The 23,206-nt window shown below is 41.5% G+C and overlaps 1 protein-coding gene across 12 annotated transcripts in view; it reads right to left on the bottom strand.

The window, feature by feature from the left end:
- Positions 1-23,206, bottom strand: part of YAP1 (Yes1 associated transcriptional regulator) — a 105,670-nt gene that overhangs the window by 40,898 nt on the left and 41,566 nt on the right. For all 12 annotated transcript variants that reach the window (XM_077893221.1, XM_077893225.1, XM_077893223.1 and 9 more), the window contains exon 3: positions 12,380-12,495. In XM_077893221.1, coding sequence (XP_077749347.1) covers positions 12,380-12,495 — 116 coding nt within the window. The remainder of the gene's footprint in view (positions 1-12,379; positions 12,496-23,206) is intronic.

Here is a 23,206-nt window from a genome sequence, read left to right as displayed (position 1 = left end):
GCTATGCAAATCCTACACAGTCTCTTCTTCCCTTCATTAATCATCTCAGCTGGATCTCTTGGATCACTTGGTGCAGCTTCGCCCACACTTCTTGGGTTCCTAAAACCTCACAAACCGACTCCCTCCAGCTTCTGACTTTTCTTCTGAGGCTCCCTCACCTCTCAGAACTGGAGAGTCAGGGCCCTGCTCTGGGTGAGGCTTTGGCCCTCCAGACCACTGACACTTTCTACCCATCAGCAATAAGGCTGTTTTACTTTCTTACTTGTGTGCTCACTGGAGTAGTACTTTTCATTTCCTACAGAAACTTTCCTTTGCATTCACAGCTTGGCTGTTGGCACAAGAGCCCTAGCGTTTGGCGTACCTCGGCTCCCATGCCTTCCTTCCTCACTACTGCGACTTCATCATTTTCATCATTTTAAGTCTTTGGACTTAAAAGTGAAAGACCTACGACTCTTCCTTTCACTTGAACACTTAAAGGCCCTTGTAGGGTCATCAACTGGCCTTATCCCAATACTGCTGTGTCTCAGGAGAAAGGCCAGAGGAGAGGGAGAGACATGGGGGAACAGCCAATTAACAGCATTTATTAAACTCACCATCTTACATGCGCACAGTTCACAGCACCTGAGACAATTTTAATAGTAACATCAAAGATCATTGGTTACAGATCAGCAGAACAAACAGATGATGAAAAAGTTGCAATATTATGAGAACTGCCAAAATGTGACACAGGGACACCAGGTGAGCAAATGCTGTTGGAAAAATGTCATCAACAGGCTTGATGGATGCAGGGCTTCCACAAACCTTCAGTTTGTAAAAACCTACAGTATCTGAGAAGCACAATAAAGTAGAACACAGTAAAATGAGACACGCCTACATTAGAATTCATTTATCCCTGTTCCCAATGTTAGATATCAAAGGAGTTCTGAAATCGTAAAGCTGCTGGAGCCCTGGGAGCAGCCATGGCACTGCCACCACACTGTGATGACACGGTCACATCTCACCTACACAGTGGCCTCGTGGCTCAGCACTGACCTCATCTTTGTCATACGGATGAAACACAGGGGCATTCAGAGACATAATTCACACAAGGGAGACAGGAAACTTGGTCAAGGTAAGATCTGAACCCATGTCTCTGACTTGACAGCTTCTGCTTTTAACCATATAATATATGCTGCTTCCCAAAGATATAAATTTACTCTCTAAAAGTTATGCAAGCATTTCCATATGTTAAATTTGCAAAGTGGAAATAGTGACTTTTTCTCATTATACAAAAGTTTAAGTCATTAAGTACTTATATATAATCATAATTTCAAATATTTGTTATATAGAAATCATTAAGTATTTAGCATCTCACTAAAAACAGCAGACTTCAAAAATAAAGTTCAGCAAGTTTGCTGAATGGTTCACTAATACCATTCATATACACCATAAGCCATCAAAACCAAAGCTCTGGGGCACCCAGGTGGCTCAGTTGGTGAAGCATGTCTGCCTTTGGCTCAGGTCATGATCCCAGGTTCCTGGAATGGAGCCCAGCATCACACTCCCTGCTCAGTGGGGAGTCCGGTGTGCTCTCTGATAAATAAAATCCTTAAAAACAAAAACACAGCTCTGAAGGCACTAATTTCAGACATGAAGGTACCAAGAAAACCAAACCTGCTAACAATAGTGACAGCTGCCCTATTTTCATACCATATTTCTATTTAAGAAATCAAATAAGGTGCATATGAAATAGAATTACTGTATAATTAATTTTCTAAGCACTCAAATTAATGTGTCAAAGAGAAAAGAAAATAATGCTTTACAGATTCATTCATATTTTTCATTTAACACTGGGTAAATATAATATTATCTGGAAAAAGAGGTTCAGAAAGGATTTTTTTTTAAATATAAAAACTGTTAAAAGGCAAAGAAGTAGATGAGGAAAGATAGACTTTAAATAGTACTGGGTGGGCAGCCTGGGTGGCTCAGCAGTTCAATGCCACCTTCAGCCCAGGGTGTGATCCTGGAGTCCCGGGGTCAAGTCCCATGTCGGGCTCCCTGCATGGAGCCTGCTTCTCCCTCTGCCTGTGTCTCTGCCTCTCTCATGAATAAATAAAATCTTAAAAAAAAAAAAAAATAGTACTGGGCCATAATCCAATCCTTAGCAGTAAAAAAAGAAAACTGAAAAGAAATAAATCTTCAACTTTAAACATGAATTAAATAAAATACAGATCTGGGGCGTCTGGGGGGGCTCAGTCAGTGGAGTATCTGACTCTTGGTCTCAGCTCAGGTCTTGATCTCAGGATTGTGGGTTCAAGCCCCATGTTGGGCTCCATGTTGGGTATGGAGCCTATTTTAAAAACAAAAAAAAGGGCAGCCCTGGTGGCTCAGCTTCAGCACCACCTTCAGCCCAGGGTGTGATCCTGGAGACCTAGGATCCAGTCCCACATCAGGCTCCCTGCATAGAGCCTGCTTCTCCTCTCTCTCTCTCTCATAAATAAACAAACAAACAAACACAAACCAAACCAAACAAAGCAGGTCTGGGCTTTACACACACAAAACAAGATTTTTAGTTAAATGGACCTTAGAAGAAATTCAGTGACTTGATACTTAATGCAGGAATCTAAGTCATTATGCTAAACTAACAAGCTAACTGTTAAATACTCATGAAAAGCAAAGAAAACAACAGTGATAGATTTTCTGAGCCATTAGGTTACAAAGGCTATTAGAAGTGTGATTCAAATGTGTTTGGGCTAGCCCGAGAATGGAGTAAGGTCCTAATAAGTCCAAGGGGAAATCGGGGCTTCCCATAAAATTACATTTTTAAGAGAAGACCACAGGGATAGATCAAAATAAATTCAGAATGCCGGAGTTCAGTTTACATTCTGATTTAATGTGTTATAATTTCTTCAATATGGAGTAGATAAAATAAAGCAAATACAAGTAGCAAAACATTCACAAAAGATGATTTAAAATTTGTGATCAAAATCACCTGGAGGGCTTGTTAAAACACGTTGCTGAACCCCACCCTTAGACTTTCTGATTGAGAAGGTGAGGGGTTAGCCTGGAAATGCCCAAGGACACTGATGCTGCTAGTCTGGGGAACATACTTCAAGAACCACCAACTTACAATAACCACTTAGAATCTTGTTAGCCGGCACAGAACTACTTCTTGACTACATCTAGCTTACACACAACTACAATTACTCATCATTAGGTACCATGGGCAGTTCACAGACCAAACTCTGAGGTGCTGCATGTCTGAGAATGCCCCACGAGGTCTGCTAGAACAGGATGACATGAATGGCTCACATCTATCAGAATAAAGCAGCTCATAATGCGGGTGATGCTTTTTCTTTGTAAAAACAAAAACAAAAAACCTGAATGGCTCAAGCAACTATTAAGGAGAAGTACCACAATTAATTTTTTTGTCCTCTAAGGACTACATGGAAACGAAGAGTAGGGCCCTGGAGGCAAGATGAGCATATGTGATCCATGGGATGATTACTGCTCATTTAGCTTCAACTCTTGATTTTCTCAATTCAAATGAATAACCCTTATCATAGTACAATTTGGTTAGTTGTGTTTCCTTACAGGCTAGAGTTGTTTGTTTATTTATTTATTTATGACACACAGACAGAGGCAGAGACACAGACAGAGGGAGAAGCAGGCTCCTCACAGGGAGTCCAATGGGACTTGATCCCAGGACCCCAGGATCAGGACCTGAGCCAAAGGCAGATGCTCAACCACTAAGGCACCCAAGGCGTGGCGCATCCCTAGGAGTTTTTATTTTTGTGCATACTGAGCACTTTGTTATTTACTGTCTAGCAGAGTAGAGTGTCCACAGCGCAGGAGGGGAATAAATGTTGACTGAAACAAATCGACAGGAGATTCAATTAAAATTTGTCATTTAGCTTGTGAAATAGGATATTCTGTTTTCTTTTCCTCTAAGCTCAACCTCTCCATTACCTGGCATGACAAACTGAAGGAACAAGAATACTACAAAGTCTTTTTCTTCAATACGTATCTACTGAGGTCCTACTACATTTGGGCATGATGCTAGGTTCTGAGATGCACTGCAGGCAGAGAGCAAAACAGTCCCTGTTGGACGGAACTCATGTTCTAACCAGGAAAACAAACAGCTATGTATAGCACAGTGCTGGATGGTGAGTGCAGCATGCAAAAAGACACAAAGCAACATGAACGCAAACAAGGTCTTTTGGAAGAATGGACCAGAAAGGTTGCATGAAAGAAGTGAGCTTCAGGCTGAGGCTTCAACCAGCACAAGCTGAAGCCTGGGGCAAGCATCCTGCCAGGGAAAGAGTGAAAAGGACGTTGTGGAGGGGCAGAGGTACCATGGTACGCAGTTTCTGCAGTGAAGACTCGACCAGAGAACTTTCATCATTCCAAACATGCCAAATGAGTAACATGTGGGGATCACCGACCCTCAGGGGTAATACCGATTCTCTGAGCTCAGGGATAATCCCTAAATAAGTCAGAGTGCGCAGTAAACATTTCTGTGCTCGGTCAGGTTCATACACACTAGAGACAGGCCCCCAGACAAGGGGAGGAGGTGGGAGTTCTTCAAGGCCGACCACCACACCAAGGTCTTTTGGGAATGAGAGATTAAAAAATAAGCCCTGTGTCAAGAAGGTGGAGCATTTAATAACGTGTAAAGGTGAGAATTTTTTTAATGTAACCCTCAATGCCTAATGGGGGCTTGAAATTACAACCCTGAGATGGACAGTCACATACTCCACTGACTGAGCCCACCAGGCTCCCGGAAGGTGAGAAATCTGAATTAGGGCAAGAGAAAGAAGAGTGGTAGGTGACCATTAAAGTAATTCATAAATGAGAATTACTTACCGTTGGGGAAAATAAACTCCTAGGAAACTCCTAGGCAGGAATTACTACTACTGGCTAAATAACTCATGTATTACAGCAGTGCAACTTCCTGCAATACTTGAAAAACAAATAAAATACTCTGGGTCAGAACATGAAAGGTGACTCAACATCAACTTCCTGCTCTTACCTTAGGACCCTTTTGCATCAGTAATGCCTGACATCTGCAATGTCTTATCAAACAAGAAAATCTTGATAAACTACCCCACAAGTTAGATGAGCAACCTCTCCCTGTCACCACCCCACGTCATCACCCAGGACACTGCAAGTTTACTGCACACAACCTGTGTCATTCTTGTGTATAGGCCTAGAAGCTAAAAAGATTATGAATATACTGATAAAAATCTACTTCACTAACACAAATGCAAGAGTGGTGACCAGTCCATTTTTTTTCCCTTCAAGTTAGGGTATACTCCCCTAGGTCACGTGGGTAGCTAAAAGATTTTTCTGCCAAACTAGGGGACATGATGGTGAGCCCCAAGCCCTGACACTACTTGCATTCAGGTCCTCAGCATGCTGGGTGCCCACCATGATGCTCACGTCCCCTTCACAGCACATGCCTCATTGGGCTCTAATCTGTGCCTACACCACCTACTTTCCCCAAGAGGCCCTAAGTCAGAAATAAGCACATGATTGTTTGTCCTGTTCTCCCCACAGCTGAGCACTGAAACCGCACAGAACCAGTTTGTTGACCTGAAATGAGTAAAAACCTATCTGTGTAAAGAATGACTGATGTAGGGGCCTCTGGGCTCAGTTGGTGGAATGTCTGCCTTGGGCTCAGGTCATGATCTCAGGGTCCTGGGACTGAGCTCTGCGTCAGGCTCCCTGCTCAGTGGGGAGTGCCTCTCCCTGAGTTCATGCTCATTCTTGTGCACTCTCTCTCAAATAATAAATGAAATTAAAAAAAAAAAAATTTGTCTTGGTCAAGTCATCAGATTCTTAGTTTGTGCTTTTATAAATCACAGATTTTTTAACAGTTGATAGCATTTTACAGAATTTTTATAGTAAACAAGTGCTTATACAAAATGATGGATTCTGTGTGATAGGAAACAGGAAGAACATTAAGATAGGAGTCAGAAAGCAGCTCTTTCCCACTCCTACAGTTCTGGGGTCTCCCGTGCATGCAGTCTGCGTACCAGCAAGTGTCAGCACCACCCGCAAACTCCCACTCCACATCTACTGAATCACAATCTGGATTTCTCACATACTGTGACCCTGCCCCATTCCCTTTCTTTGGGCAAACCTATTGAAGCTCAGGTCCTGAATCCAGCCGCTCCTACCACTTCCCCCTCCACCACACAGACTTATTACAACTGCACCCAACTCCTATTCTAAGTCAGAAGGCATGCTCAGGTTGTATCACTGCCTCTTTGAGACCTGTAAGCTCCTCTATGACATGGCTTCTGTGCTAGCTTTCCCAGATACTTCCTGAACATCCCGCAGTACCTCTGAACTGGCTGTTGTGGGATGCATGGAACATTCCTCCCTTTCCCCGAGGTATCTGCACAGCTCTCGACTCATTTACCTCTCTGCTCAATGACAGGGCGTCTCTCCTAGAGAAGCTATCTATAGTGTCATCATCTCCCTGCCTCCCCAGCCAACTACTCTCCTTCCGTAACTGATTTTTCTCTTGCCATTTTTAACTATCAGACACACTGTGTATATACAACTACATTCTGTATTCTCATGATGTGCAAGAGTGCATGGCACATGGTGGGTATTCAGCACGTGCGCTCAGGGAATGAATGAACACTTGGCTTCTGAGATGCCTTCTCCAGCCTGCAAGGCCCTCTATATGCTCAGCATTCAGTGCATATGTCTGCTCTAATATTTACTGTTGTCATTAGATGGGAAAACCTGTTTTAACTTGACTCTGCAATCTCAGTGGCCATTAAAGTGCCTGCTACAAAGTAGGGCATTTGGGATTTGTTGAATGAATAATTTAGAAAGGGAATACTGTCTCTCAAGGTAAAACTGAGACTTTGTTAAAAATCATTTTCATGTTTGGGGAGCCTGAGTGGCTCAGTGTCGACTCCTGATTCTGGTTTGGGCTGTGGTCTTGGGATGGAGCTGGGTGTGGGCTTCCTGCTCAGCAGAGAGTCTACTTCTCCTTCTCTCTCTGCTGCTTCCCATGCTCCTGCCCACTCTCTCTTTCTCTCAAATAAAAATTTTTAAAAATCATTTCCATCTTTGTGGCAGCTGGAAGAAAGAACATCCTCAAGGAAAATGCCCAGTACAAGCTCAGGGAAGTTTCCAGAATGCAACCCTTTGAAATTTCTTCAGGGCAATGAGAGTCTCCTTTATTTTAACTTAACAGTTCAGACTTTCAGTAACTAAATCTGAGAGAGTAGCTTCTGTAGGTTCAATCAGACTTCAGAATGCTCAAAGAAAGAAACCACCTTTGAAAAACTTTTTGACCTAATGTGATTTCTGCTACATGTTTACTGTTGCAGGATTTTTAAAAATTTCGCTGACATTGCCTATATATGGTAGTCTATGGATATCATTTTTAAAGAATTAGCATTTTAATCTTTCACACAAATACTCCTCTTATGAGTCAACCAGAAGTATTTAGAAATCAGTGGGAAAGACAAAATATTCTAACACTATCCGGAGAAGAAATAAAACAGACATTTATTTTTTTCTTAAATGTAAGTAACTGAATCTCTTTCTCATCTTCTCTACTCCAGAGCTGAGTAAAGTTTCTAAAATTATATAGATAAAAACTGAAAAGAGAGTTGAACACGAACACTTGTATTTGTAACAAGCACCAACATCTAGTAATGCATGCCCCCAGAGAGCTGGCAGCAGATGACACTCACAGGCCAACTTTTCTCTTTATTTTCTATAACAGTATCCTTGGCTCTCCTAAGTTAGTCTGCTGGTTAAAATAACAGAACATTAGGTTCAGTAATTGCACTAAAATCTTAGTTAACTTCCAGGATTCAAATGAACTTTACTTTCTCAAACAATTATTTCAAAAACAACTGTCATTTGTGCTGCAGATCAGGTAAGGGAACTGAGCCACCGTGTGTCTGTCCATGTCCGTTCCCCCTCCTTGCCATGTTTACAACAGAGCCTCTCACAGAAAGCAAACAAAACAGGAAGGAATTACTACAAGAAATACTGATCTCCAGCCACTGAAGAACCAAGAAACTCCCCTTATCTACCTTTCAACATGATTAGCTGGGATTTCTTCAATAAGGAATGAAGACACAAATACTTTAAAAAATGCTATAGAGGGGATCCCTGGGTGGCGCAGCGGTTTGGCGCCTGCCTTTGGCCCAGGGCGTGATCCTGGAGACCCGGGATCGAATCCCACGTCAGGCTTCCGGTGCATGGAGCCTGCTTCTCCCTCTGCCTGTGTCTCTGCCTCTCTCTCTTTCTCTCTCTGTGACTATCATGAATAAATAAAAAAAAAAAAAAATTAAAAAAAAAAAAAAAATGCTATAGATTGTACAGGCCCATACAATACAGAAACACAAAATTCCATCCCAGAGCAACTGACTTTAGGGTTCTGCATATGTAGTTGGGGACGGGGGGGGGGGGGTGGGGGGGAATGACCCTTGCCCTGGGAGCTTATTTCAGTTAGACTCAGAATCGAGAAAGACAATTTATATTAGGCAACAATTTATATCAGAAAGACAATTTATATCTATTGTTCCATCTGCCAAATGTTGCCACCTTACCCAGGTGATTCTAAGTTTTAATATTATTTGGAAAACATTTTGAAGTTAACAGTCATGACTGGAGTGGGTTAACATTAAAAACGATCCCCAGAAGACAAAGGAAAAGCGCTCACCGTCTGAGCACATCAGAGGCCACGGGCTGATCGTGCAGGAGGTAGCATGCCCCATGAGGCAGCAGAGTCCTGGAGAGGCAGCAGTCCTGGAGGCACCTCAACTAGGTGGACAGTGTGTGCGGCACACAATGGGACCTACCACTGACCACAGAGGAACTATATGCGAGGAGACATGGAAACAGCCGCTCTGGTCATTGGCCGCCTGCCTGGACACCCTCAACCCACTAAGTCCCCACTTTCCCAGTACTCTCATCTTCACAGTTCTCACCATTCATGCACAACTGTTAGTCATGAAGTGGACTGCTCCTTGTTTTTGAATTAAAAATACAGTTCTTGTTGTATTACTAACCATTCTTCTAACTTTAATTATCAAATCACAATCAAGACACAAACTATGTAAAACAAACCAAGTTTCCTGAGAATAAGTTACACTGGTTCTGATTATTAGGCTTTTGTTTTTTACTACTTTCCCTTTTCCTGTGGCTATCTTTTCTTAATTTATGTACAGTTCCAGATTTGAGGGGGGAAAAATGCAACCGTGGTTTACAAAAAGATATCTGGGATAGGAGCTTGAGAGTAACTAATAAAATACACGGGCTCTCCTACTCCATTCACTGCTCTGACTCTGGGCTTTGTCATGGTTTTATTCCTGTTCAATATACTTTAGCATTATCTCCTACCATATATTGGACTTTAGCTCCACAAAATTTCCATCTTAGAACAGTCAAGAACTTTCAGAAGAATCAAAACAATTTTAACTTTAATGAGAAGAAGAAAATCATATTGATATTTAGCACTCCACCATCTAAACCAAACAGAATCTGTAAAAGGTTCACACAATGATTCACGTTTGGTGATTAAAAAAAAAAAAAAAAAAAAAATCACTGTAAATGAAGAGTGGCTCCCTGTTTGTAGAAAGTGAATACAACGTAAACCATCAGATCAGGTGATATCGACCTGGTACCATCTACACAGCCATTACCCCAAGCAGGGTGTGCTGTTGTGTCACTGTGTCCCCAGGAGGGCCTGGGCCCGTGAGGAGCTGCGGTTCTGCCCATGTCCGTGCCCCTGTGGTCTGTGGCCCCCTCCTGCAGCCTGCCCAAGACCCCACAGGCCCTGAGCCACAGAGCTGGGCTTCAAGCCCATCCTGCTCACCTGAACCCTTACTCTCCATCTTCTCTATCCTCCTCCACTCCAGAGGTGAAAGGTATAATTCGAGGCTGCTGAGCTACCAAACAGGAAGCAGGAATTACCAGTTCCGAAACCTGTTGTTAGCCCTGCAACCTCCCTCCACAACCTCTCACCCTTTCTTTACTTTTTAAGGTTAAAAATCTTCCATCTACTTTTACCTGTGCTTCTCCCGTACCACACTCACTGTCAGCCTAACATTTCTCTGGGTAAGCATCTCTCCCTGACTGGTTTTTGGTGCAGGGACTGCATGAAGCAGGAGGACATAGTAGGCTGGCGGGGAGGAGCTTGGCACCCCTCACACCTTCACAATTGAGAGCATCTGCTCTACCCATCGTGATGTGTTCCCTTGGGATTCCACACAGGTTTTCCTAAGAGGGAAATGTGAAAGTGCTACCCTGCTAGATGTGGACATTAGCCAAATAAAAACAACAAATCTTTTAAAATGTACCTGTGATAAGTCATTTGACTTTAGATTGTTACCAAAAGTAGGCAAAAAATTGAATTATTGCTTAATTTAAATCAAGGCTTATGATTTCTAATAGTCCTAATAGTTACCAGCCCTTGGGCATCAAATTATCTCTGGATCATCAGAGTCTACATTCTTGGGCAGCCTGGGTGGCTCAGTGGTTTAGCGCCACCTTCAGCCCAGGGCCTGATCCTGGAGACCCGGGATCAAGTCCTACGTCAGGCTCCCTGCATGGAGCCTGCTTCTCCCTCTGCCAGTGTCTCTGCCTCACTCTCTCTCTCTGTGTCTTTCATGAATAAATAAAATCTTAAAAAAAAAACAAAAAAGAGTCTACTTTCTTGACTTTACTGGTGCTTTGAGATTCAGGTATCTTGCAGGTCGTTGTTATCAAACTACTATTAAAAATTTAGTATCTTCATATCAATAAAACTGGGTAAAGGAAGAATACATTTCTCTCTCCCAAGTCTATATTTCCAAACGTTTAACACAAAAGTCACTAATGTTTACAAACGCTTCAATATGTAGATCCTAACCAGGCATCAAAGGGCTGATCGTGTGCTAAAGGCATAATATGCTTAATATAATTTCAGGGCAATCATCTCAAGTAATTTAAATTGTTTTTTTAAAGTAATCTCTACCCACAACGTTGGGCTGCATGCCGGTAGAGACACAGGCAAAGGGAGAGAAGCAGGCTCCATGCAGGGAGCCCGACGTGGGACTCGATCCGGGGACTCCAGGATCACACCCTGGGTTAAAGGCAGCGATAAACCGCTGAGCCACCCAGGCTGCCCCCAGAAGGACATTTCTAAGTCTATGAGCTCTCTAGGTAAGGAGCCCTTGTGTCAACCTATGGTAAGAACCCCCATGTATTGGCAGCTCTTTTCCAAAGGCTGCTGTTTGACAAAACCTACAGGACAGCTGCCCATGCTGTCTTGGTCCATGTGCCTGGCGAGGAGAATGGATGCACTGTGAGAAGAAAGCCATCGAGGTCCCAAGTGCTGCTCGTGACCGTGGCTGCCACCTGTGCTTTGAACCGGGGACCTCAGCAAAGGGGGTGACGTGTGGGGCACAGACAAGTGGTTAGAGAACCACATCGAAGGCTCCAAGCCCTGATGCCAGTCCTGGAGCTGCATCTTCCTTGAGGAGGGAGCACCTGTTCCTCCTGTGCACAAAGATGCAGGATGGGGCATGATGGCCTTGGGCCCATGTAAACACACATCTAATGACTAGGGGTGTAATGAACTTCTACTGACTATCTGTTCTGCACTAGAACTGTAAATAAAAGCTTTACATTTACTCTCTTATGTCTTTTCATATCTCCCGCTCTCTAGTAATGGGCACTGAAATCCACATTATGTAGATAAGAAAAACAGCAGATTTAAAAACATTGCCAAATAAGAAAAAAAATTCATACTCAGGTCTGCTGTCTGTTAAAAGGGTGAAAATGTGTTCAATAACACACACTAGACCTCAGAAAGACGCCTGGAGTTTATATGTTGCTACCCTCCAGTCACTTTCAAGGCAGAATAAATATGTGCTTTAAAGGGTAGGCTCAGTCTGTGAAGCATATGCCTTCGGCTCAGGTCATGATCTCAGGGTTCTTGGGATCAAGCCCCAGGTTGGGAGAGCCTGCTTTTCCATCTGCCCCTCCCCCAGCTCATGTGTGTTCGCAAGCGGTGTTCTCTCATTCAAATAAATAAATAAATAAAATCTAAATAAATAAGTAAATAAATACAAGGTAGTTAGGAACACCAGAACTTGGCTTCCCATCCAAATTACAAAGGGAAGGAAGAAACACCCAATTTCAAGACAAAAGAAAGCAGTAGTCAAACACAAGCAAATCAAAATTGAGCAAATGAGAGATTTGACATACTGACTTCAGAAGTGAAACTTAAAAAAAAAAAAAAAAAAAAAAAAACACCAGAAATGAACTGTCACCCAAGTTCCAGTTTTGTTAAAAGAGTTATTACCATTTTGTGCAGAGAATCCTATGCATGCACAAGCCTTGCTGGGTGTGCTGGGACAAGTGTCTCACTCACCTGAGGCTGAGGTCATCATACTCTGCTGCACTGGGGGGCTGGTGGGTGCCGTGACGCTCATCTGGGACAGCATGGCCTTCCTGGGGTCCTGCCACGTCGTCGTCTGATCGATGTGACTGAGACATAACAAATCAGCATGTTAGACCACACACACACATCCTCAGAACAGCCACCAGCACACTGCGCTGGAGCACACAGGCAGGCCAGGGCGCTTACTCTCTTTCCTCTGCAATCTTTCTTCACCCCTGTGCCATGTGCTCTACTCACATTTCCTAGATACTATCCCAGCAAGATCTGAGAAACCACACTGGCAATGTTAAGGGAAGGGAAATCATTTTCACTCCTGGGACTAGTACTATCTGCTTCTCATAAAAGGTGATTTATAAACCAATTATCTGTGATAGTCATCTGACCAAAACCCCAAATTCACAAGGGTATCACCCACTTTTTTCTCTGGGAGCTAAGAATGCCAATTAACATATACTTTTTAGAACTAAAGCCCATTAAGTAAACCACAAAAGAATGAAAAAGTCTTATTCTAAATATTGGCTTATTCCAAAGCCAAAACAAAATGAAAATCTTCATCTGTAAGTTTTCACTACCTCATGATTGTCAAAGGTCTGTTAGTTGCTAAATAAAACATTTAGATGTTAAATACTGCATCCTGTTACTACTGCAAAACATCTTATCACACGTGCACAAACATCTGTGCATCTATAAACTGGATGCAAAGGGTTAAAGATTCTGTGAACTATAAGACTACCAGGCTTCTAGCACAGAATCCAGCACAGGATCATTCAGAGATTTCTTCTTCCAGCAAAGTCTGTTTAGTGAAACAAGCTAAAAACACTGTATATGTGAAACTACATAAGAAATTATCCTGAAATAGAAATAGCCAGAGACATACTCAAACACTGATCAAAGTTCTCTCTGTATAATTTATAAAAGCAAAAACTTGAAAGCCAGCTAATCTCTAATGAAAGGGATTGGTTCTAAATATTAGAATGTATGACAGACTACAATGCAGCTACTGAAAATACTTTAGAAGAATATTTAATAACATGGAAAGTATTTGTAATACAGTAACGTACAGTTTGAGCCTATGTGTGCATATGCTGAAAACACGGGAAGGACAGACGTCATTTTCAGTGTTTGTTCCCAGATGGCTAAATTACAGAACTCTGCCTTGCTAATGCTAGGCTTTCCTATTATTAAACAATCATAAACTAACATTACTTTTGAATAGGGAGTGGCCAAAAATAAAGGGTTATTTTTAAGAAGTCCTACCCTCAATCATTTTCTGTATGGCTGCTTCAATTTCTGAGTTCTCTCTTCTCGAATCCTCTCGTGTCACAATGGTAAGGAAACGACACTCTCGTTAACTTTTCTGAAATGAACTAGAATGGTACTCCTATCAGTAGGAAAGGATCACTGCACTCTGGCTAGAATGATATGAACCCTCAAGTATTATCTACTAGCAATGGGAGAATGATTTGACCTCCCAGGCAAGAAGAAAAGGGGATGAACACAGGGAAGGCCTGTCCATTTCCGAACAGCAGGGTACCTGTCAAGTCGGGGTTCCTGCAGACCAACTATAAATACTAAGAGTATTTATTTACTTAGTGGAGCATATAATTTCTCGAACCATAACTTACCAGCACACTCCCCTACCAGTTATATGCTTTTTAGCACTAGCACTAGCATTTGCTCAGGCCCAGACAATAGGCACAACCTTGTTTCCATCCTGCCATGGAAGCACCTCCTTCCAGAAGACTGGGTCCTTATCAGACTCAGGAAGAGCCTATTCCACTTCCCTTCCAATCTTCCATATAAGCCACTACACAAACAAAACCATAAAATGCCTTCTAGATACGTACTGCTTCTCATGCTTACAGATATCAAGCAATACCTGTGGGGTAATTAATACAATGGTACTAAAAAGAAGCTTACAATCCTCAAGAACAAAATTTACAGAAATGTTTCTCACTGCCTATATAATGTTAAGAAACCAGGTAAGGAAATGGCCAAGTGATTATTACTGGATCTTCAATTTCAAAGTATGTGCCCCTACCTACTCCTTTTGTCGAGTACTTCCTAAAATCCCCTTGCCTGTGAGAGGTACAGGAGAGGAGGGAGGAATACTGGAAGCAAGTTGAAGACACTGCACGTAGTTTCCTAACTACTCAACAGGTGAGTTTCCCTGAAAACTGATCAACTGGGGCACCTGGATGGCTCAGTGGTTGAACATCTATCTGCCTTCAGTTCAGGTCATGATCCCAGGGTCCTGGGATCTAGTCCCACATTGGGCTCCACCACAGACAGTCTGTTTCTCCCTCTGCCTGTGTTGTGTCTCTGCCTCTCTCCCCCTGTCTCTCATTACAAAACAAAACAAAAAACTAATCAGTTACAAAAATCCTATTAATCCATTCATAACCAAATAGGGCCCCACCTGAGGGCTTAGGAAGACCTCCTCTGATGACTTCTGTAATACAGGCACCAACCTATACATTTGTTCTTAAAACTTCTTTCTCCTTGAAATAAATTAGAGTTTGAATAAAGAGAACACACTTACTGCTCTCCAAAGATCATTTTACTGAAATGTTACAAAAGCAATACAAATGCTAAAATTTCTCTTCCAGACACAGCCCTTAAGCCCCAGTGAGATAGCTGAGAGCCCCAGAAAGCTGTACCAGAGTATGCTAATGGCGCATTTACTTTAAAAAATCTAGAGCTCAGGATCCCTGGGTGGCACAGCGGTTTGGCGCCTGCCTTTGGCCCAGGGCGCGATCCTGGAGACCTGGGATCGAGTCCCACGTCGGGCTCCCGGTGCATGGAGCCTGCTTCTCCCTCTGCCTGTGTCTCTGCCTCTCTCTCTGTGTGTGACTATCATAAATAAATAAAAATTAAAAAATAAATAAATAAATGTGCATAGAAGCAGATGAGCTTGGGATCCCTGGGTGGCTCAGCATAAACTGCTTTGGCCCAGGGTGTGATCCTGGAGTCCCAGGATGGAGTCCCAGGATTGAGTCCCACATCGAGCTTCTGCATGGAGCCTGCTTCTCCCCCTGCCTGTGTCTCTGCCTGTCTCTCATGAATAAATATATAAAATCTTTAACAAAAAAAAAAAAAAAAGGAAAGAAAGAAAGAAAGAAACAGATGAGCTCAAGAGTTACAGTCACCCATCAGAGGGCAGGAAGAAGAGAACGTAGACACAGCTTTCATCATAACCCGAGGTGGATGCAGCAGAAGCAAAGAATTTCACTGGCTGGTAAGAGGAGAATGGGTTTTGGGGTGAGGACTTCAATTTTCTGAAGAACATGAAATAATGAGGCTGGTATTATTGGTAACCCCACTATTCAAATAGAAAATTCAGGGATGTGGGCGCCTGGGTGGCAGCTGGGTCAGAGGACGCCTCTTGGTTTTGGCTCAGGTTATGCTCTCAGGGTCATGAGATTGAGCCCCACATGGGGCTTCCCCACTCAGTGGGGCATCTGCTTGAGGATTCTCTCGCTTTGTCTCTCCCTCCTCTTCAAAATACATAAATCTTTTTTAAAATGAAGAAAAGAAAACTCAGGGATTTGTACAAAATCACATATCCAGGGCATAGGAGGATTGCATGTGGTATCCAGGAATTCTGAGAATAATTTATGAACCAAACAAATAAATGAAAAGGACAGCACTCAAAAATGTAAACTCTTTGTAATACATATTGAATAACAAAAATAATGCACAAATACTACAAGGGTAGAATAAAAAGGTACAGGTATTAAAGATTCAGTAAAAGATGCCAGAATAAGACGAAATATAATTCTATAAATTATATATATTTTTATATATATTATAATTATAAATATATAATTTCTATCCCACTAGATCAGCTTGAAGCAGATGCACCTGGGGGATGCCTGACCTAGCAGTGCTTGGGGAGCACAAACTGACTTTAACATATATTAAAGCAGCATGTATTACTTCAAAACATGGGTGATGAAGACTTCATGTAAACACTAATCTGAAAAAGGATTGAAAAGAATTGTCAAACTATACTAATTCTAAAAACGTCAAATTATAAATAACAGAATCAAAATATATAAACCAAGGAGATAAAATTAAGAAAAACTCATAAAACACTATTTCCAGAGTTAAAAATATGCAGTTATACATAGCATAGAAACAAACTAAAGATTCAGTTTATCATGTTCCTAAGAACAGTCTAGATGCTGATCTTACTAAAAGAAAATAAGTGTGAAATCCTACAGCCCCTTCAACATATTTAAGTAGATCGTTGCTATTATTTTGGAGAAGAAAAATGACTGATTGATGACCAAGATAAAGTTGGTGATCTCACTGTGGAGCAGCCAAAGCTGGCAGACAACGAACGAACCTGTCAGCATCCGAACAGATGAGACAGAAGCGCTGTGGGCAATGGTCCGCTTGGGCAATGGTCTCTCCTGTGTCCACACAAGCCACCTTTCCCACGGGCTTTTGTCTCTTTTATTTTACACTGCAGAATTTGGTCTCACGTGTTGGATGACTTAGCAAAGTGTATACAGAACCACAAAAGGGGCAGAAACCCTAAAGTAAACGGTTAGAAACAGACTTTTTGCATTGTCCCACAAGGTAACTGCAGCTACGGGGTACTGAGGTATTTCAGAAGCTTTACATTCTCCCTTAAGCTCAAACTTGGGCCCTGAACATGTGGGGATTCTGACCTTATAAAGAATAACAGTATTATTGTTACACTGTCAAAGCACGGAGGAAACCACAAGAACACAAAAGGCTCCTTGACACTATGATCGGGAGACCCCAAACTCTCCTCCCTAGGACCATTACTCAACAGGGAGGATGATAACCAGCCATTGTTTTAGGACTCAGAAAAAAAATAAACAAACAAACACTAAAAGAACAAAACAAAACAAAACCACCTACAGTGTATTAAGATGAAGGCATTTGTCCGAGGGCAGATGACCTGCATGCAGCAGAGCTGGGTTTTAACTCAGAATGGATGGATGCACCATCTGCACGGTGACCTACATGAGATTTCCTCTTATGATGAACCACACCTCTTATGATAAACCACACCTGGGGTGTGATTTAGATTTCTTAAGACTAATCTTTCCATCACCACCTCTTCTCCTCTAACCCTTGCAGAAGTTACACACAAGGAGACAGAAATCTCTGCCACAACATCTGGCACAAAAACCCAGGGTCGCATTCCTCTGCGTCTCTCCCATTCAAATACAAAGGGATTATGGTAGTTGGGAAAAGTTCCCAGGGCTTTCAGATACACAAACATAACTTCTCATAGATCCCTTGGATACTAGGGGGAGAGGAGTGGGAAGCCCACCACACAGGTTCTAAATGTCAGAAACATCCCACAAGGCACCCAGCTGGCTCAGTGGGTAGAGTATGTGACTCTTCATCTCAGGGTTGTGAGCTCAAGGCCCATGCTTGGTGTAGAGATAACTTAAAAACAAGAAATGTCCCACAGACATTTCTCACATATTAGAGACCATGTGCTGCCTTCCCCACTGAAACCCTGAGCTTTCCCATGCAGAACAAAGTCACCACTCTTTCTGCAGGCTTGTCTCAAGAGGACCTGGGTCTGGGGTGCTGAGAAGCACGGGCTGGGCACAATAAAGACCTCCCCCTGCTGAAGGATGGACCCTACCACAATGGCTCTCATTCACTCCTCAGAACAATTTCCTTAAAATGGGACACAGGGGTTCAGGAAAATGAAGGAACTGGCCCTCCTTCACACTGATAGGAAGCAACAGAGCCAGGAATTAAAACACCTTTTAGCTTCTAGCTCAGTGCTCTTTCCACCTCATCTCACTGGTCTAAATAGGAAAGGATTTTCTAAAATGCTAAAGTTGCCACTCGAGCAGAATAGAATGTCTTCAAGGAATGTAATTTAAAAAGAGACTTGGAATTCTTCTAAATGCTTTCTTTTCCAATTCATCAACTATTAAGATTAATCCAGGACTAGCAAACAAGTTTGGCCATCAGAACAGAAAATTATCTTTATTACAGAAAATGTACAATTGTTAGAGGATGCTAGTGATCGGTTAATTGCTGACGCTGGTAAAGACATAAACTGGTTATGAGCATATTATGTTTACTATTTCTATTCCTTTAAATTAGTGGTTTGTACTCTAAAAAATTATGCTGGCTTTTGTTTTTCCTACTTTGTTTCTAAATTTATAAACAAGATTTCTGGCACTGGTATAACTTAAGATATAGACACAGTAACAGGCAAGTTGCCTACCTAGGCACTGTCTTCTCATTGCGTCTAAGTGCCAGTACAAGTGCTGGCTTCAAATCATCTCTCAAAGTTTACCAAAAATAACTCTTCCTTATGATCACACTGACCTATGAACACAAATGTGTGTGCTGTGAATAGTAAGCCCACTTGGAAGTGAACCCTAGAGAATGGCTTAGACATTGTAGTTCTTTTAAAAATTCATTGTGCAGATCAGTATCAGCGCCATATAATCAACAGCTATGTAAGCCTATTATGAACCTGATTCTTTTCAAACATCTGCTACAATTCTTGAGACTACTTCAGATCATCTTTCCACCAACTAGCCTTTTCTAAAACACTTGATTGTCCTGACTTTTCAGGACGCAAATCCCTCCTCTCAGAAGCTTCTCTGTGGAACAGCAAGAAAAATAAGACAGACACAGATCGAATCCCAGCTCTGTACGGGCAGGCCATTTTGTCAAACTGTTTGTCTTCAGTTAAATGGGAATGATTTATTTCCTTCCCAGGGCTGCAAGGACTAAATACAGCAATATATATAAAAGTGACTAGTAATGTGGTTCCTGGCACACAAAAGGCCCTCAAATGTATATCCTGACTTCATTCTTGTGCTAGTCCAATATTTAGAACAGGAAAAACTTAGTGAGGGATGGACCGAGTCAAGAAGATGTTCAGAACAGAGAGAACAGCTTTGAAGTGAGGATGGCAGATCTCAGGTAAGGAGACACAAATGGTGATAAACCAAAGCAAATGGGGGGCAGGGAGGGCAACATTTCTTATGTACCTGCAAAGTCCTTTCCCACAAATTCAAAGATGCTCTTCAAATTGTTGGTTGTATGTTGTATTATCAAATACTGAATCCATAATCCTTATAAGGAACCCTAAGCAACATAATGGGAAATGAGTTTTATAGTTATAAAAAAAAATACTGATGAGTTTCTTCCCTTTTTTTAAGAGAGGGATGGGGGAGAGGGAGAGAAAGAATCTCAAGCAGACTCCATGTGGGGCTTGACCTCAGGACCCTGCGATCCTGTGTGTTACAGCACTGGCTGCACTGGCCATGGTCTCCATTCCATGCCTTTAATTGAAAACAAAACAAAGAGCATTGCAGACTTTCAACAACTGAGTTGACAACGTACCGACATTTTTATTTAGAGCAATGATTCTCAATTTAGAAACGGAGTCTGGGGGAGGGTGGTGATGGCATTTTTGGTTATCATGGTCCTGCAAATATTTACCGGGGGAGGGTGCTGGACGCTAGGTTTCCTGCAGTGCAATCTTCAGCAACTTTAGAATGTCCTACCAGACACTCATGTAAGCAAACGCCACTTTTACACATAAGACTCCACTTCATAAATAAAGTATATTTTGTACAATTTTAGTTAGATGCCAAAATTTTCTGGAAAACAATAAACTACATTTAGATTTGTGGGGAATCTGTTAACAGTACATCCTGTTTGGATAATCCCACTATCAATAGTAATATCCTCTTGGTATTTTTAGTTACCAATTCAACACACTTCGTCTTTATCCAAAACTGTCACATTCATGGGACTTGCAGACATAAGCATGAGACTACTTTTATTATAGCTTCTAAAACAGTCATATCTAAATATATATGTTAATATACATACTATTTTATCATAAATTACTCTATTTCTCATTTATATTACATAATGTTGGTTTTAAAAATTATGTATATAGTTAACTTCATATGAATTCGATTACCTATGAATTTTTATTTATTTAAATTTATTTTATTTAATTAACATATAGTGTATTAATAGTTTCAGGGGTAGAATCTAGTGATTCATCAGTTCATATAACACCCAGTGCTCATTCCATCAAGTGCCTGTCACCCAATTACTCCTTCCCCCCACATCTCCCCTCCAGTAACCTTCAGTTTGTTTCCTAGAGTTAAGAGTCTCTCATGAATTTTATTTTAAAATAAGAAACATCTTCCTAACAATTTCCTGCTAAAAAGGGCTGATGGGATGGACAGCATTAAGCAGCATGAAGTACAGGGCACCTAGGTGGCTCAGCAGTGAAGTGTCTGCCTTGGGCTCAGGTCATGATCCTGGGGTCATGGGATCGAGTCCATATGGAGCTCCTTGCTTAGCAGGGGGTCTGCTTCTCCCTCTCCCACTACCCCCACCAGCTTATATTCTCTCTCTCTCAAATAAATAGAATCTTAAAAAAAAAAAAAAAAAAGAGCGGCAGCATAAACTACAGGCAGAGAATGTCTCTATGACGTACCTCTCCCCATGGGACCTGGAGCCTCCCACCCCCTCTATCTCAAACATGAATATAGTGCTTGGCACGTATGTGCTCAGTAACCATGTAATGAACTGAAAGCTTATTCCATTGGTTTATTCTTTAGCTACCAAGAAATACTGTGACCTAAATCCTAAATAGGGTCCACTGTCCTGCAGGGCGTGGCACGTTGTGAGTCATCAGTCAGCAAAATTGTTAGAAGACACAATCTTAAAAAAAATAAAATAAAATAAAAATAAAAATAAAAAGAAGACAAAATCTTGTGCTCATGATTCTTGGGGCAGTGAGAAACACACACCAGTACTTCTACATCAGGTGTTAAGTGAGTGCAGTAGTTACATGGAGAACTGTGCTTTAACAAATCCTGGTGTTTTTGGGACAGAGGGTGGACAGAGTTAAGTATCACCTAAGTGTCACTGCAAACTCCCTGTCAGTCTGCCAAATGTTGCAATTTTGTTTAAAATCCAGAACTAGTAACAAAAAATGGGTTGCTATGAACTAACCATATCATACTACTGCTTGCCTCCTTTCATAATCCACTTCTGAAATGTTCTTCTAAACCAGTAAAATCCACCTTTCACAAAACCCCAGCAGTGTAGTCTTTAAAAAAAAAAAAAATTTATTTATTTATTTAATTGAGAGGGAGTGGGGGGAGAGAGAGCATGCAGGAGAGCAGAGCCAGACTCCCTGCTGAGCAGGGAGCCCAACATGGGGGCTCAGCTCAGGGTTCAAATCTAGGACCCTGGGATCACAACTTGAGCTGACGGCAGACACTCCACCTATGGAGCCCCCCAGGTACCTCCCCCAGCAATGTAGTCTTATTAAACTGTCTGCACTTGTCCAGAACTACCTAGCAAATTGGTTCTTTACAACTCTGCCAAGATTCTGTGATGACCAATGCCACAAATCGGTTATAAGAATTTAACAACATAATTAATAAACTATTTGAACAGGAACGTTCTCTAAAAATACACCTGACAACTGTTTAATCTCTTAAAACACTTTTCAGACCTTCTCATGTTGTGAAAGGGAAAAACCAAAAAATTTAGCAGAAGTGACCTGCTTACAGTAACCCTCAAATAAAATGCACATTTGTGAAATCATCTTTGCTGCACAAGCTTGTAATTCAACTGTTACGGGAAAGGAGAGAAATCCCTAACTTTTCCAAGGCGCCTGGCTGGCTCAGTTGGTAGAGCAAGGCAACTCTTGATCTCAGGGTTGTGAGTTCAAACCCCACAATGAGGGTAGCAGGGATTCCTTAATAAATAAAAGCTTAAAAAAAAAAAAAGTATTGAAACAAAACACTCTCACATTTAAAGAAAAGAAAGAAGAAATTGCTAGTTTTTCCCAACAAAGGTAAACAAAAACTGCAATGACAGAAGTGCGCTCTGCTTTTAGGGTTAGAGACACCTGTGCAACCAAATCACCACCTCTTAAAGTAAGACAATTTGTACTTAAATGTGTAAGACCATAAAACCTAAATATCTAATGAGAAGCCAAGTGGTCAAACTAAAGGATTCTTTTTATTAAGAAAAATTAACTTTTAGGAAATAACAAATATAAGATTAAGTCTGGAAAACCAGGAATAATACAAAATAGATGTGAGGAATGTTTTAATTTTAAAAGTTCTATTACTGCTATCAGGCTCTCAAAATACTATTATGGCAGGACCGGTTTTAAAATTTAGAAAGTAGGCAGTCAGCCTGGACTTACGCTCACTTATCAAGCCCATGTTTGTTGTGCAAGTGTTATTTATAGTCACATGCTAGAGGCTGTCCCCCAAGCTAGCTAAACCTACACGCTTAATTGATTCTAGGAACAATGATACATTGTGTTCAATCATCCTTCTATGAGCTACAGTTCCTAAGCTACAACCATATGCTTTTCCTAATTGTATAGATCTACCAGGGACTAGGGTTAGAACCCTCCAAAATTCCGAGATGTGCACATACTGGAATTTCTTGATAAGGATGAGAAGACTTACATACTCAGCCCTTAGGATAACATAGTTTTTATATTACTGGAAATCAGAACCTTAAATTGAAATTTAAATAACTGAGCTATCATTAGAGCCTATTAAAATTGGGCTAAAATATGAACAAGTGTAGGCAGAAACACATAAAAGCAAACGTACAACTGATTATACTCTACAAACTGTATGCCACTGTAATCGGACCCTATGCCCTTAGGTTAAATAAAATTAACATTTGCTCACAAGTATGAAATCAATTTAAACACGACTCAACCATGTTGTCATATAAGAGTGACATGCTTAAATGCATCTCCCTTGGAAA

Source organism: Canis aureus, chromosome 3 (genome assembly GCF_053574225.1).
Source record: "Canis aureus isolate CA01 chromosome 3, VMU_Caureus_v.1.0, whole genome shotgun sequence".
Classification (NCBI taxonomy): Eukaryota; Metazoa; Chordata; class Mammalia; order Carnivora; family Canidae; genus Canis; species Canis aureus.
The sequence above is the reverse complement of the archived record's forward strand: the minus strand, read 5'-3'. Positions and strand labels throughout refer to the sequence as shown.